Source organism: Cystoisospora suis (genome assembly GCF_002600585.1).
Source record: "Cystoisospora suis strain Wien I chromosome Unknown contig_8093, whole genome shotgun sequence".
In the NCBI taxonomy this organism is placed as follows: domain Eukaryota; phylum Apicomplexa; class Conoidasida; order Eucoccidiorida; family Sarcocystidae; genus Cystoisospora; species Cystoisospora suis.
Window position 1 is genome coordinate 1 of NW_027160876.1, and position 12,920 is coordinate 12,920.

Genomic DNA, 12,920 nt, shown 5'->3' on the forward strand with positions numbered 1-12,920 from the left:
CGGCACTCCACACGCGGCACGGCACGCACTACAGGCGTTGACACACAGGGCGGCGGCGCAGAGTCGTAGCGAGGGCGTTACAGCTCCGGCGTAGCGTACAGTGAATCTCGAAGAGCCCGGCAGTCGTATATACTAACGCCAGTGTACGAGGGGTACACGCATTCCGCACTCGGCATGCTTCTCCACTTAGTTTGGCGGGCCGAGGGGATGTGGGCTGCCTGAGAAAGCAGTTGCATATCCTTTCTTAAGTCACATTACCCTTTTCTGGCTCCACACTATTTCAGCGGGGTGGGTATCTTAGCACACGTAGCAGGCATGATGCTACCACTTGAAGGGTCGGAGGGCTGAACGCGCGGCGATTGTCCGAGCAGAAACCACTACCTGACGAGCTCCTATTATCGTAGCCGTATCCTTGATTCTTGTCTCTCCCAGTCCAAGAACGGCCTGTGGCCGTTTGGAAATTTGTTCATCTGTCCGCACACGCCAAATGTTTCTAACCGGTAGATCAGTGGGATGGGCAGTCGTCAGAGCTGCCACGATGGCCAGCAGCACTCGCGGCGGCACGTCCAACCAAATGGACGAGCGCATCTAGATACGACGCGGAGACGTTTTTGTAGGCGGTGCGCTGCCCGAAATCGGAGAGCTCTTTTCCAGCTGGCGACATCTAGGTCACCCCGCGAAACTGCGTGTCAAGGCCCCGCACTACTATCACTGCGGGCTGCATACATTTGAGCATTGTTAGGACGGGGCCGGGGGCTCCTGCACGGGGAGGTAGCAACCAGCTTAGCCGTCCGCAAAGGGCCTTGCCTCCATCGCTTCCTCGGGCACTTCTCCGTCGTTCTGAATGGGGTGTTACACAATGTATCTCGTTGGCGCCCCATTTCTAAGCGACAGAGGAACACCAGAGTCCATACAGTTATGGAACTGAACGCTTTGCATCGGGAGCTACGGGGGCTTGGACTAGAAGCTCAGAACGAACCGTCTGTTTTTCGCCTTCTTTGTGCTATGGCAGTGGAGCATACGAGTTAGTGACGCGGATAAGACAGGCCCGGCAAAAGTAGTGACGGACGACATCTGCTTATGCAAAAGCAGAAACCTCACCTCGACCGGCTAAAGAAGGCCTCGTGCCGAGCAGTCGCGTCTAGGGTCTAATCGTTGCCCTGGCGGACGCCCCTCCCAGGGAACAGCAGGCGCGAAGCGATCGCCTGAAAACTCGGTGACGCGCCAAGGCCGCAGTACAGGTGCAATCAAAGGTGCTACGAAGGCTCAGGAACTCTCCGCCTGTTCGACGCCCGATCCTGGCAGCAGCGCGTCAGTTCACGAACAGCGGGCGTGTCCGCGTCTCGGTTCCAGCCCCCGTCTCCGCCTAACGGCGCGCGTCGCCCGTTGCCGAAGGCTGCTTGCAGGCTTTCCCTCTAGCAGGCTCTTCGACTGGTCCTCAGTTCGCGTGTCCAACTGAAGTGTTCACATTGGCGAGCAGGAAACGTAGACCTAGCGGTCCGTTCTGCATCAACCGAACAAGATCATCGTTCAAGGGGGAACATGGAGAGAGAGATCCTTCGATTTCGAATCGCTGTGACGGCGAGTTCCGAGTCTTGCCGGCTTGCGAGATTTCAGCTTGTTGTCGTTTTCGCCGTGTTCTTCTGGTGCAGTGTCGCGGAGGGGGTCGTTGGCACGGAGAGATACCGGGAACCCGGGGACTCTCTCAGCAAGGGACCCCATTCTGAGCCAGTGCAGGAGAGCGAACAGGGCAGCCGATCAGACACCCCAGTGCGTTCACGTCAGAATCCTCTTGTGATGCTAGAGGAGCCCATCCGCCGCCGACAGGAGGGTGTCCTGCAGGAACTTTCCGGAGAGCTCCAAGATGCCTTTACGGCGGTCGAGGTGGCGGTCGGCGCATATATGTCTCTACCCGAAGCCAAACGTCAGGCCGCTCTTTCCAAGTTCACTAAAACCTCTGCATATGAGCAGCTAGTAAGCGCCTACGACGTCTCCGCAGCGACCAATACAGTACAGACCGGGGACCCCCCTTCCAGTGACGCATCCGAGCAGTTGGCCACAGCACTCCAGGACTGGAAAGAGCTTCTTCAACGGAAACTGCACAGGACAAGCAAAGACGGGGCATATGAGGAGGACAGCAGCAATGCCAGTCTCGACGCCATAGTGGAAGGGTTCGATCATATGGCGGTAGCGCTCTCTCGAGCGCTGCAGGAGGCGATGAAGAAGGCGCCACAGCAAGGAGCGCGTCTCAAGCGGCTAACAAGTCAGTTGCTCCCCGCCGCAATGGAGGGCTCGATGACGTGTATTATGGCGTTGCAGAATCAGTTCAGTGCCTTCACGGTCACTCTGATACTGCGTCTGCAGCGGTTTGTTAGACATCTTAAGGACATCGGCTCAGCCCTAATGTCGACTGTTAGTGGTGTGAAAGCGGAAACGTCCGAACACCTGCAAAAGCGCTCGCCGTCGTCTGTTCGGAAACCGAGAAAGCTGTTGGACAAGAGGGCCATGATCTCTTTCGCGGTCGGCTTCCTTCTAGCTTTCATTCCAGGGCTATGCGGCATGTTCACCCCGATTGTTATCGACTAATTGTGTGAGTTCCAATCAGCGGCCAGCGACGGGCACTTGCGAGCCCTGGAGAGGCTGATGACAGGCTTTCTTACGCGACGAAAGCCTGCCTCCTTTGTTAGTTCGCTTCTTCCCGGATGACGTATGGTCTCTGTTACGAGGCGGTGTCAGCTGACTCATGAACGTTGCTAGTCGCCAGCAGCGTCCTGTATTTGTTGCCTATTTGGCCATCGGCCAGGCAAGCGGCCGATCAAGTTTGGCAGTAAGGTCTGGAGGACGGCACAATCTGTCCGTTTTGTGTCGTCGAGTGCGTGGGAAGTCTTGTTCCGAGCCTACTGGCGCGCTGCGAGTTGGCGTCCGTACGTAGCTTCTGAAGTCTCGGGCCGGTTTGCCGACAGCATTTTCTTGCAAATAAGGATGGCAGAGTAGTCTTGCATCTTGGGTTTCGCTTCCGTCGCCGGTTAGCAGTTTGCGGGGTCGCGGGGCACTGTTAGGACATCATTCCTTGATAACGTTAGAAAACCGAGGGTTTTTTCTTGTCGCTACGAGCTCGGCGCCCACCACGGTCCGTGCGCAACTTCAGCGAATACTCCGCGTGGTTGTAGGTTACGTGTGATGACTACGAAAAGAAACACGCGAACTTCCAGTGACAAACTGACCGTTGTTTTCGTCTGTAACGATGAACGGGAGACCTGTTGGCACCAGTCGCTTCTGAAGATGGTATGTGAGCTGTCGCGGAGGGGGAGCGCCTGCCTGTTACGCAGATCAACGTGCAAACACCGTGGGCGACTAGGAGGCCCGTATACCGGCACAGTCGCGCACATCGGAGCGCCTGCAGCCGGGGGTGCAGCAGGGCAGGTGCGCTCAAGAGTTCGTTGTTGGAATCGTTCTACGTGGTACAGAGCGCTGCCATGCCATTCTCCACGGGCGTCACTCCGTTCTGCGTACGCATCCACCGTCCTGTCCAAGAGGTGATTATGATTGCTGCATGGGGACAGCAGCCATGATTTCATCGTGAAAGGCAAACGGGCCTGGAGCGATGCTAGTGTCAGAACGAAGTCGAGGTGCGTGAGGACTGGGCTGCTTTGGCTTGTTGGCTTCCGCAGGCGCCGAGTAGAGGGCGCAGGTCTCGTTTGACGTCGAGCAGCGTTTGTACGCAGACAGAAGCGGACTTTGGTGGTTCATCCGTGTTGGTGGTCTGGTGCAGTGCGTGGTCTATGGGCACTGATTTTTTGTCCGGAAAGGCAGAAGTCTCTTGAGCAGGTACTCGTTTGCATGGGGTGATGGCCACTTCGCGCCGTTGGCCTGCAGTCCTGGCGCCCCTAAAGTTTCCGTACTCGGCGCAACGGAATCAACGCACACCATCACCTCAGAATGTAGGCACCTCACACCTCGTGGCGATCATGGAGCGCCTCAATTGCTGACAACAGCAAGTTGGGAGCCGGCCTGCCATGCTCCGGCGAGTGCCTCTGGGCCCTCTTGCAGGAGCATTGCTGGCACTACGGCCACCTTCGCGTACTCTGTAGCTTGGTCAATACAGGGCTGTTGCTCCTTCCATGCAGCCTATGCAGCAAGTCAGCTTGGCTTACAAAATCACAACAGTGTACCCGTGTCAAGTCCGGACCCCTCGGACACCTACGAATTCTTAATGCGAGGTGTACGGTGCATCTCGTTCTGGCACCCCGTCCATGGTAACAAACACGGTTTTAGACCCAGCGTACTGCATGAGGAGCTAACACTGCCTGGCAGAGTTGTTGAGAACCAGCCCGCGTCTCTGCCATTCGTGCTATGTGAGCCAAGCTTAGAAGTTGTTCACGCGCAAACAGAGAAACGTCCCGCAAACGCGGTTGCAAGCGATGCCTGGTCAGTAGGCCGCAAAACTATGACTGGAGACACATGTTGGTTTGTCAAGTCACTGCGGGTTCAACGTTGTCCTACTGGACGGGTGACTGAGGGGACACCACCGCTCACCGGAGTCGTGTAACGAGTCATTCAAGTGCTCCAGCTGCTGGGCAGGAAGAACTGGAGCTGCAGGCCAAATCGGCAAAGTGTTCGGCGCTCGACTGCCACTCTGGTTCCGCGACAGTTACAGCTGCACTAGCAGGCGGTGTCTCCGCGTCTCCGTTGTCGCGTTTCCATGCGCGTCGCAACACACCGCCCCGGGATGCTGCTTGGCGTTTTGTTTGGAGGCGCTGTCTTCGTCCCCTGCACTCTCTCGATCAAATTCTCTCTATTGGAGACCGCAGAACTGGATGGTCCCAGTTACATGGCTTGTCTGTCAGCGCGACTGCGTTGTTCGCGGGGCACCATGAAGAGAGGAGACAGTGCCGCCAGAGGCCGCCAGTTTCGCGGCATTGTGTATAGGGTCCCTTCCAACCGGCGTCCTCTCAGATGCGGGCTTCTGTTGTTCATTGCTTCGATGTGGTGGAGCATTTCTGGGGAGCGCGCTAGCGCGGGCGAGCCGGAGGTGAGAAGCCCCGTCAGCAAGAGCATTCACCATGAAGTATTGAAGGAGAGTGAACAGCACGGCATGCAGCAGGAGTCGCTTATGGGATCTGAGAAGCCCCTTTTGACTGCGGAGGAACTCATGAGGCGTCGCCACACGGCTGTAGTGCAAGAACTTTCCGGAGAGCTCCAGGATGCCTTTACGGAGGTCGAGGCCGCAATCGGTTTGTGTATCTCTCTACCCGAAGCCAATCTCCAGGTCGCCCTCTCCCAGTTCGCTGACACCTTTGCATATGAGCAGGTAGTAAGCGTATACGACATCTCCGCAGCGACTACTTCAGCGGAGAGCCGGAAGCCCCCTCTCGGTGACGCAGCAGATCAGCTGGCCACTGCACTCGGACACTGGAAAAAGCTCCTCCGACGCCAACTGCTGAAGCCCAGCGAAGACGGGCGGCATGAGCAGAACAATGTCAGTCTCTACGCCGTAGTAAAAGGGTACAATCGTGTGTCGGCAGCACTCTCCCGAGCACTGCAGGAGGCGATGGAGAAAGGGCGACAGCAGGGAGCGCGCCTCAAGCGGCTAACAGGTCAGTTGCTCCCCACCGCAATGGAGAGCATGATGATGTGTGTAATGGCACTGCAGAAGCAAGTCAGCGTCTTCACAGTCACACTCCTACTGCGTCTGCAGCGGTTTGTTAGACTTCTAAAGAGCTTTGGCTCAGCCTTAATGTCGGCTGTAAGAGGCCAGAGCAGAGAAGCCCCTGTCGCCGTAAAGCGCTCGAGGTCGTCTCTCCGCAAACCGGCAAGACTCGTGGACAAGAAGTCCGTGATTTCTTTCGTGCTGGGAGCGATAGTGACAATCGCTACACTGATGATCGCAGTCCCTGACGACGACGGTGCTTAGCTGCCTTCGTGTCTGAGTGGGCGAGGAGAGTTACTGTTGTACAGCTGCTTGCGCGCATACCGATTTGATCGTCCATGTGCAATAGGCTTATTCTCGTCTGACCTTTTAGTGCACAAGGAAATATGAGGAAGTTTGCTGAAGGCTAGCCAGCGGAACCAGCCAGCTGCCGAATTTACAGGTCTTATCTTTCCACGGCGGTGCCGTGGCGCCTGCGGAAAAGTGGGGCCTTCGGAGTCTACAACGTGTTTCGGTGCGGCATGGTTCGGGGTGTGTTTGGTTTGTCACAGTCAACCGCACGGGCTGATGTTAATACACAGGTTTTCTGCCTGTGCCGACGCGACTTAATTAGAATGCCTGAAGAGACACTGTGTTCGTGGGGTACTCGTCCCTTGTGCCGTGCACTAGCAAGGGCCAGTTCCTGGAATACCCAAGGTTCCTGTGAGTTCATCCGTTCGTTAGAGTCATTGCAGCTGAGGACGACGGGTCACGGCTGTAGGCCGCACATCGACTTCCAGGGGAAGCCCCTGAGTCGACCAAAGCGGCTGGTGGTCGCGGCAAAGTGTGTGACTTACACATGTGCGTTGAAACACCCCTGCTGCCCGGGGACTGCGTTCTCTCTCCCCGAACATCAGCCCGGGACTAGGGCGGGTCAGCACTGTGCCCGGTCCGTAGCGCGAAACATCTGGGCAAGGAAGTTTATACGCCGGGGAGACACAGAGAGCCGACTAGCTGTTTACCTGGCAAGCAGCGGCCGGTGAAAGCTGGCGAAGTTTTGTCTCGTTTGGCGACTGTAATCTTGCAGGAATGCCGAGCGATCGCAGTCATTCTTCACCGGGCAGTAACACCTTTTAGCAGCTTAATTCGACGCATCCGGCTACTGCTTCAGGCCACCGGGTGCGCCGCTGACGGTACAGCTGTTCGTAGGGCGACGTCTTGGCTGTCTCACGCGTGAGGATGTAGACCGATGGCCGGTTCACAACCGAGCATCAAATACCATGGCGTTACAGAAGCATTCCGTCCAGTTCCTACCCAGCGCCGCTCCGGTCTTCTCATGCGGACAAGCAACCAGTGCCACGTCTTCAGGTTCGTGGCCGCTGTTCACCGTAAGAACTTCTAGTCAAAAGACCCCAATGCTTGTTTCGTTTCCACTCGAGACTGTATAGAAAAGTTCCGTCGCGGTAGACGCCGTAGACTCGCCCCCTGTCTCCGTAGAATTTCAGCCTGTACGGCAGAACCCATACGCAACGCTGAAAAAGTGTACTTCTTCCACCCTCGGGACAAGCTGGCGTGCGCGACACGTCCGCGTTGAAGCGGCCGTATATCGAGTAACACTTTGTTGAACTGTTCAGTCTGGTGAGGTCGCCAACCCTCGCTGAGTGGCAGCGCTATCTCAAAAGACACCAAGAGAGACGGAGCTATCTGTAAAGACACCAAGAGACACGAGGCTATCTCTCAGGACACTAGGGCTGGTGAGAGACGAGGCTATCTCGCAGGACACTGCGGCTGGTGAGGGGGGCTCTCTCTCCGTACATAGCATTGGTGAGTGCTGCTACTCTGCTCACACACCGCAGTGAACATCGCGTTAGGCAAAATTGGCCCGCCCAACACAACTGCTTAAGGAAGCACATGGAGAGTTCCGCGGATCCGGCAAGCAGGATGCAACGTGACCTAAGTGAGCAAGGCTACTCAGTCTGTAGTGAAAGAGAACCTGGTTTTCTCGAACACGGAAACTAGTTCAGAGTTTTAGAAGGCGTCGATTTACGGTCACAGCTTGGCTGTTAGGTGTAATCAGAGAATGGAAGTACTTCGGAGCGGACGCGTCTGAGGTGGCATGTTTCCCCTGTTCCCTAACTACCCACCAGTTTTTGATTGGCCGCTCGTCAAGGAAGAGAACTCCTTCAACTCTGTTATCGTTCTCCTCTGCTGAGTATGTCATTCGGGGAACCGCCACGGGCTTGCCCCTGGTCCGGAGAATTGACGCGAGAGTATACACGTCGACTTCCTTCAAGCCTTCAGCACAGCTACTCCTCCACATTTCTTTCATTCCTGTCCCTTCTTCCGTTGCACCCGTCTCTCGTCGTTTCTCCTTACCACGCCTTGCCCCTGCCATAGCTCCTTCAAACGCAGTTTCCGCTGCACTGCTGACTTTCCGAGTGAATTCATCAGAAGTTTCTTGATTCCGTGCACCCCCGTACATGCTTTCTCTCACGCTCTTTCCTCGGCTTCTCTGTCTCTGAGACGTGTTTGGACAGTCTCCAGGAAAGCCAATTTCTTCGTCGCTGTCACTGTCAAAGAAGCCTCTTCTTCGAGGAGTCGAGTTCTCGTGACGGTTGCCGTACTGCTCGTGGTCTGACGCGTACACATCGAAATGGCGCCCAGGCATCTCCCGCTCCTCCTCCCTCTCGACAAGCTTTCCCTCCTCGCAGCGATCGGCTCTGGCTGGCTCCCGGGGCGTCGCACTGGATCGTTGCGTCGCAGTAACTGTTCCTCGTCGTTCGCTTTCCTTTTTTTCTTCAGCCTCTCCGTCCTTTCTTTTGTTGTCTGTTTCCACCATTCCACTGTCCTCATTCTCTCGCGTCATCGAGCGCTCGTTCACAAGACGGTCGCTTGCGGGATGGTCCTCGCGATATCTTATCGGTCCAGATGGCAACGAAGAGACCAGTATTGCTCTTGCAGCGTCACCGCACGCGTGATCTAGGGTTAGTTTGGTGTTTGTTCTTGTATGACTTCCTACTGGTTCACCCGTGCGGTTCCCCTGCCCCATAACCCGCTTACCCGTCCGCTTGAGCTCATCACCCTGGATCGCCCCCCTGTCCCGTCTTCCGCCTTCTCCACAATGTGTGTTCTCCATTGACTTGTTGCGCTTGTCTTTCTCTCTTACCGAGGAAGCGTGCACCTTTGAGTGTCCACTGTTTTCCTTTCTGGAGTCGTCGGCCTCTTTGGCGTCATCCTCCCTTTCCCCTTGTGCGTGCATGCTGCTGTCTTCACAATCTTCGCCCGCACGCGCCCCCCCTTCAGAAACATCTCCATCACTACGCGCACCCTTCCTGTCCGGTTTCCTTCCTCGCTCTACGTCTAATTGTTTCTGGACCTTGGCTGCCCGAACCAGGTGTACTTCGCCGGCCCGGCCTTTCGATCGTCTGTTTGCGTGCCTCTGACCTTGGCAAGGACGGTGAGAGTCACCTCGCTTTTGACTTGCGCCGTCATCACTGCTGTCTTCTTCCACCACACAGACGTCAACTTCTCTCCAGCTCTGCCACCTTCGTACGGCTCCACCCGGTTTGAAATCACCTGGCACCCTACCTGTACGTGCGCGTGTCACCTTCTTTCGACTAGTTTTTGCTGCATGGAGGCCGAACTGGTTGTCCTCTTCTCTCGAAGCACGCCCGCACCCAGCTGCCCCGGCCTTCCAGTTGAAATTTGTTTCCCTGACGAATGAAGACGCATGAGAGCCATGCGGTCCCCGGGTTTCTCGCCGAGAACGTACCCGGTCTTTACCTGAAGCAGAGTAACCAGTATGTTCCGATCCCGATTCTCTTTCTTTCGCCTCAGAGCTTTGGTGGCTCGTGCCTGCATTGGAGCCTACCCCCACGCCTCCCGTTTTACTCCGTGACGTGTACTCGTCTCGTTCTCCGGTGTGATACTTGTGCTGTCTTGATCCCGGCCCAGTACTTGTACGTTTTGAGCCGGTCCGCGTTGCTCGGCATCTCTCCTGGCCTTGAAACCACGGGGGTGTCTTTCTAGGAAACGCCCAGTCCCGTCTGCAAAACCATAGGATTCTGTTCAACACAGTTGCTGAGCACGTTCAGCCGGGCTGCTTTGAGGTAGAAGGATAAGCGGTTCGCCTCTCACTACCACCCCTGTGTTGCGTCTGCGTAGCGGGTGCTGTCTAAGGAGTTCTGTCGGCTAGGGAACACACTGAACGGAGTATGCCACATCTTACTATCGGGGGTTCATGTGGCCCGAGTAACAGAGCATGTCTCCTTTTTCTCGAGAAGCGGATTTGAGATACGCAGCTATTATAAAAATGGCCGCTCCAGCGCGCTTCTTAAGGTTGCAGATGCAGTCACTGGTAGGCTTCTTGCCTCGGAAAGCAATGGGACTAAGCCGCACTATACACCACGAGGAATTCCAATAGCCAACCTTCAATCGCTCCGGCTGACCGGAGCCTTCCTTGGATAGTCCACGCTTGTGACTCATAGGAACACTCTCCGATCATTCAGGCAAACCCGGTTTACTCGAGACGTTCTACCATACTCAAAAAACTCTTCATCATCCTCTTCTTCCTCCACCGAGTCTTCTCCAAGATCACGCCACACAGATGGACCTCGTCGGGATGCTCTCGGTTTCCAGAAAACTCGATCGCCTTTAAACCAGACTCGATTCTCGTGAAAACGGCTCCTGTGCAGGAAAACGGGTCAACACGCGAAGCCTGGACATGTTGCAAACACCGGCTACTCCTGTGCAGATACATGCGGCCGCCTATGCAAAGAAAAGCCCTGAAGTTAACCGCGGGTATGAGTTGTGTTTGTGCGTCCACTGAAGCGCAGTGTGTGGTAAAAGGCCAATATAACAATTCGGGGTAGCAGTTACCTGCTAAACCTCCCGGAGAAGGTGGTGAGCACAACCGTGTACGTGTGACGTTACAGATTTAGCCTCCGGTGCCGCCACGGAAACGTGTAGAGATTGTGCTAGATCCCTTCACCCGCCAGCATCAGCAACCGGCCTCCGGAAGCTTAGTGACTCAGACAAAGCAAGCACTCATCGTCCGCCACGGGTAATACCCTAGCATACACTTACCGCGGAACCGGCTTTTTTTCCTTGTTGTCAAACAGACCTACAGCTGTGTTCGCTAGAAGACTCAGGGACAGTATTCGGACTCGTACAGCCAGCTGATTTGCAACCTACGTTGTGAACATTAGCATATACATCTGACTTGTACTGCGCGTTCCGCCGTATGGCGCTCAACGGCTAGACACTTTTCCACGTCGCGTCCGACTTGGAGAAACTTCTCCATGGATACCCACTGAAACTAGGTAGACTCCGGTACAGCGCTTCAGTGACACACACTCCAGAGCTTTCTTAGTGAACCTGCTTATTCTCGGATCCTCACCAGAAAGAGTTGCCTTCGTAGAAAAAGTCTTTTGCTGACTTTTTCCCTTGATGACAATCATTTGAAGAGTCGAATCCAAAATCACTGAAGTGATTTTTGCCCGCGTGATGAAGTTTATGTAGCTGATCGTAAGCCCGCCGATCTGCTGTCAGCTGTCTGTACGCCTCTGTAACGGCCTGAAACTTCTCTCGACACTGAGACGCCGAGCCTGCAACAAAATAAAGAGGAAACCAAATTGCCTCTTCTATCGTGCGATCAACAGAAGTTCCCCAGCAGCAATGGCGCATCTGAGCGAAAACGGAAGCAACCGAGCTCGCAAATCACAGAGACCAAGAGAAGATACGGAGTGTCAGATGTGTGTGTCTTCTTTTCACTCATATGGAGAGGACCAGGGAGCTGCTCTTCAGTCTTGGAGACTACGACCCGTAAAGGCTATCCATGGCCCCTTACGAAAAGACTGACACCGCCACTTGCTCCGACTTCGGAAAATGCACTTTGGTCGATGGTTCGGACTACGCAGTCATCACCACGTGCACACTACACACTTGCTGAACCGGGTGCCTGTCAATAATACATCTTGACCTCACCCCTGATGGCGCGGCAGGCAATACACGCCGAATGCGCGTCTGTGGGATCCGCCAACTTGGACGGGGGAAAAAAGAAAAGTAGCACATTGGACTATGTACGAACACAACCAGAAATGCACATATGTATGGGTGATACTACCGCAGACACGTAAAACGCTGTTCTGATGAAATGCGGACACACCGCTATCGGGATGCAGCTGCTTGGCGAGAAAAGCAAACTTATTTTTGATCTCGAGATCAGAACAGTTCGGCTGCAAACCAAGCACCTTGTAGCAATCCACAAATTTGCGGCCCAAAGTGTTCGCCATGACTAGAGCAGAGAATCGGGAGAGCAACCACGGCACAGCGTCCCTACGCTTCGACAGCCCGACCGAGGGGTAACGCCTGAATCCTTTGACGCACGTACACTCGCACCAAAATCTGGACTACCCAACAAGTCAGGGCCTGCCACTGTGGGCCCTGAACATGCCACTTCAGAAGGGGCCGCACACTTCTGAGTCTATCCAGCATGCCGAAGCAATCCACAACCAGCCATTTAGCGCCACGGTGTGCACAATACTCGATGAGCAGCCACAAAGAAGCGCGATAGTCAGCTGTGCGAGAAGGCCTCCAGTTACTGAAGGAGACCTCAGAGACGAAAAGAGCGGATGACAGGGGGAGAGAAGCAAAGCATAGCCCGGCACGGGTACTGCTTTTGCAGCGCCCCTGGCACCGATGACGACGTGAGCACGCTGGAGAAACGCCGGGCAGGAAGGAGGCGGTAATCCCGCAAATGAGACACGAAACCATAGACCATACCACACCTGCGCATTAAAAAACTACAGACTTCCAGGAAGAAAAAAGGAGAGTCGGGGAAATGAAGATGAGGGGCTTCAAGTTCGTAGCATAGGGCTAGTCAGGGCAAGACAAACGCTGACTGTCTGTAAGCGTGAGTAAGCGTGGAAGACCGGAAGACCCCTTCCGCACCGGCGAGCAGATGGGCATCACCGAGGTCTAAAAGACGCCAGGGGCGCCGGATACTCCAAGAAACCACAGACTTCGTAGATGTTTGTCGGCAATCGATTCGCCGTGCTGTCTGTCTCCCCGGTCGCAATTGCATGCAGACTGCTCGTCGCCAGGCGCACGCGTGCCGTCACGTTGACTGGTTCCGTTCAGACCTACTCCGACAGTACTCCGTGTGAGGACAGATGGCCCTCATACTGGCAGTTAGCTGGAAGTGCTCCTGAAAGCTGACAAAGTTTGAAATTGTTGCCTTTCATCCGGAGGTGCCCATGCGAAATAAGCGAGGCACACTGCCTCGTTGCGC

At 55.3% G+C, this 12,920-nt stretch overlaps 1 protein-coding gene across 1 annotated transcript; it reads right to left on the reverse strand.

Annotated features, from left to right (window-relative positions):
- Nucleotides 1-6,453: 6,453 nt before the first annotated feature.
- CSUI_010724 (uncharacterized protein) lies at nt 6,454-12,656 on the reverse strand. The gene is made up of 5 exons (XM_068070826.1): nt 11,796-12,656; nt 11,028-11,235; nt 10,172-10,315; nt 7,774-9,675; nt 6,454-7,135 (listed from the first exon to the last, which is right to left on the reverse strand). The coding sequence occupies exons 1-5, from the start codon at nt 11,920-11,922 to the stop codon at nt 6,994-6,996; spliced, it is 2,523 nt and encodes an 840-aa protein (XP_067917198.1). The 5' UTR covers nt 11,923-12,656; the 3' UTR covers nt 6,454-6,993.
- Between the last annotated feature and the right edge of the window lie 264 nt (nt 12,657-12,920).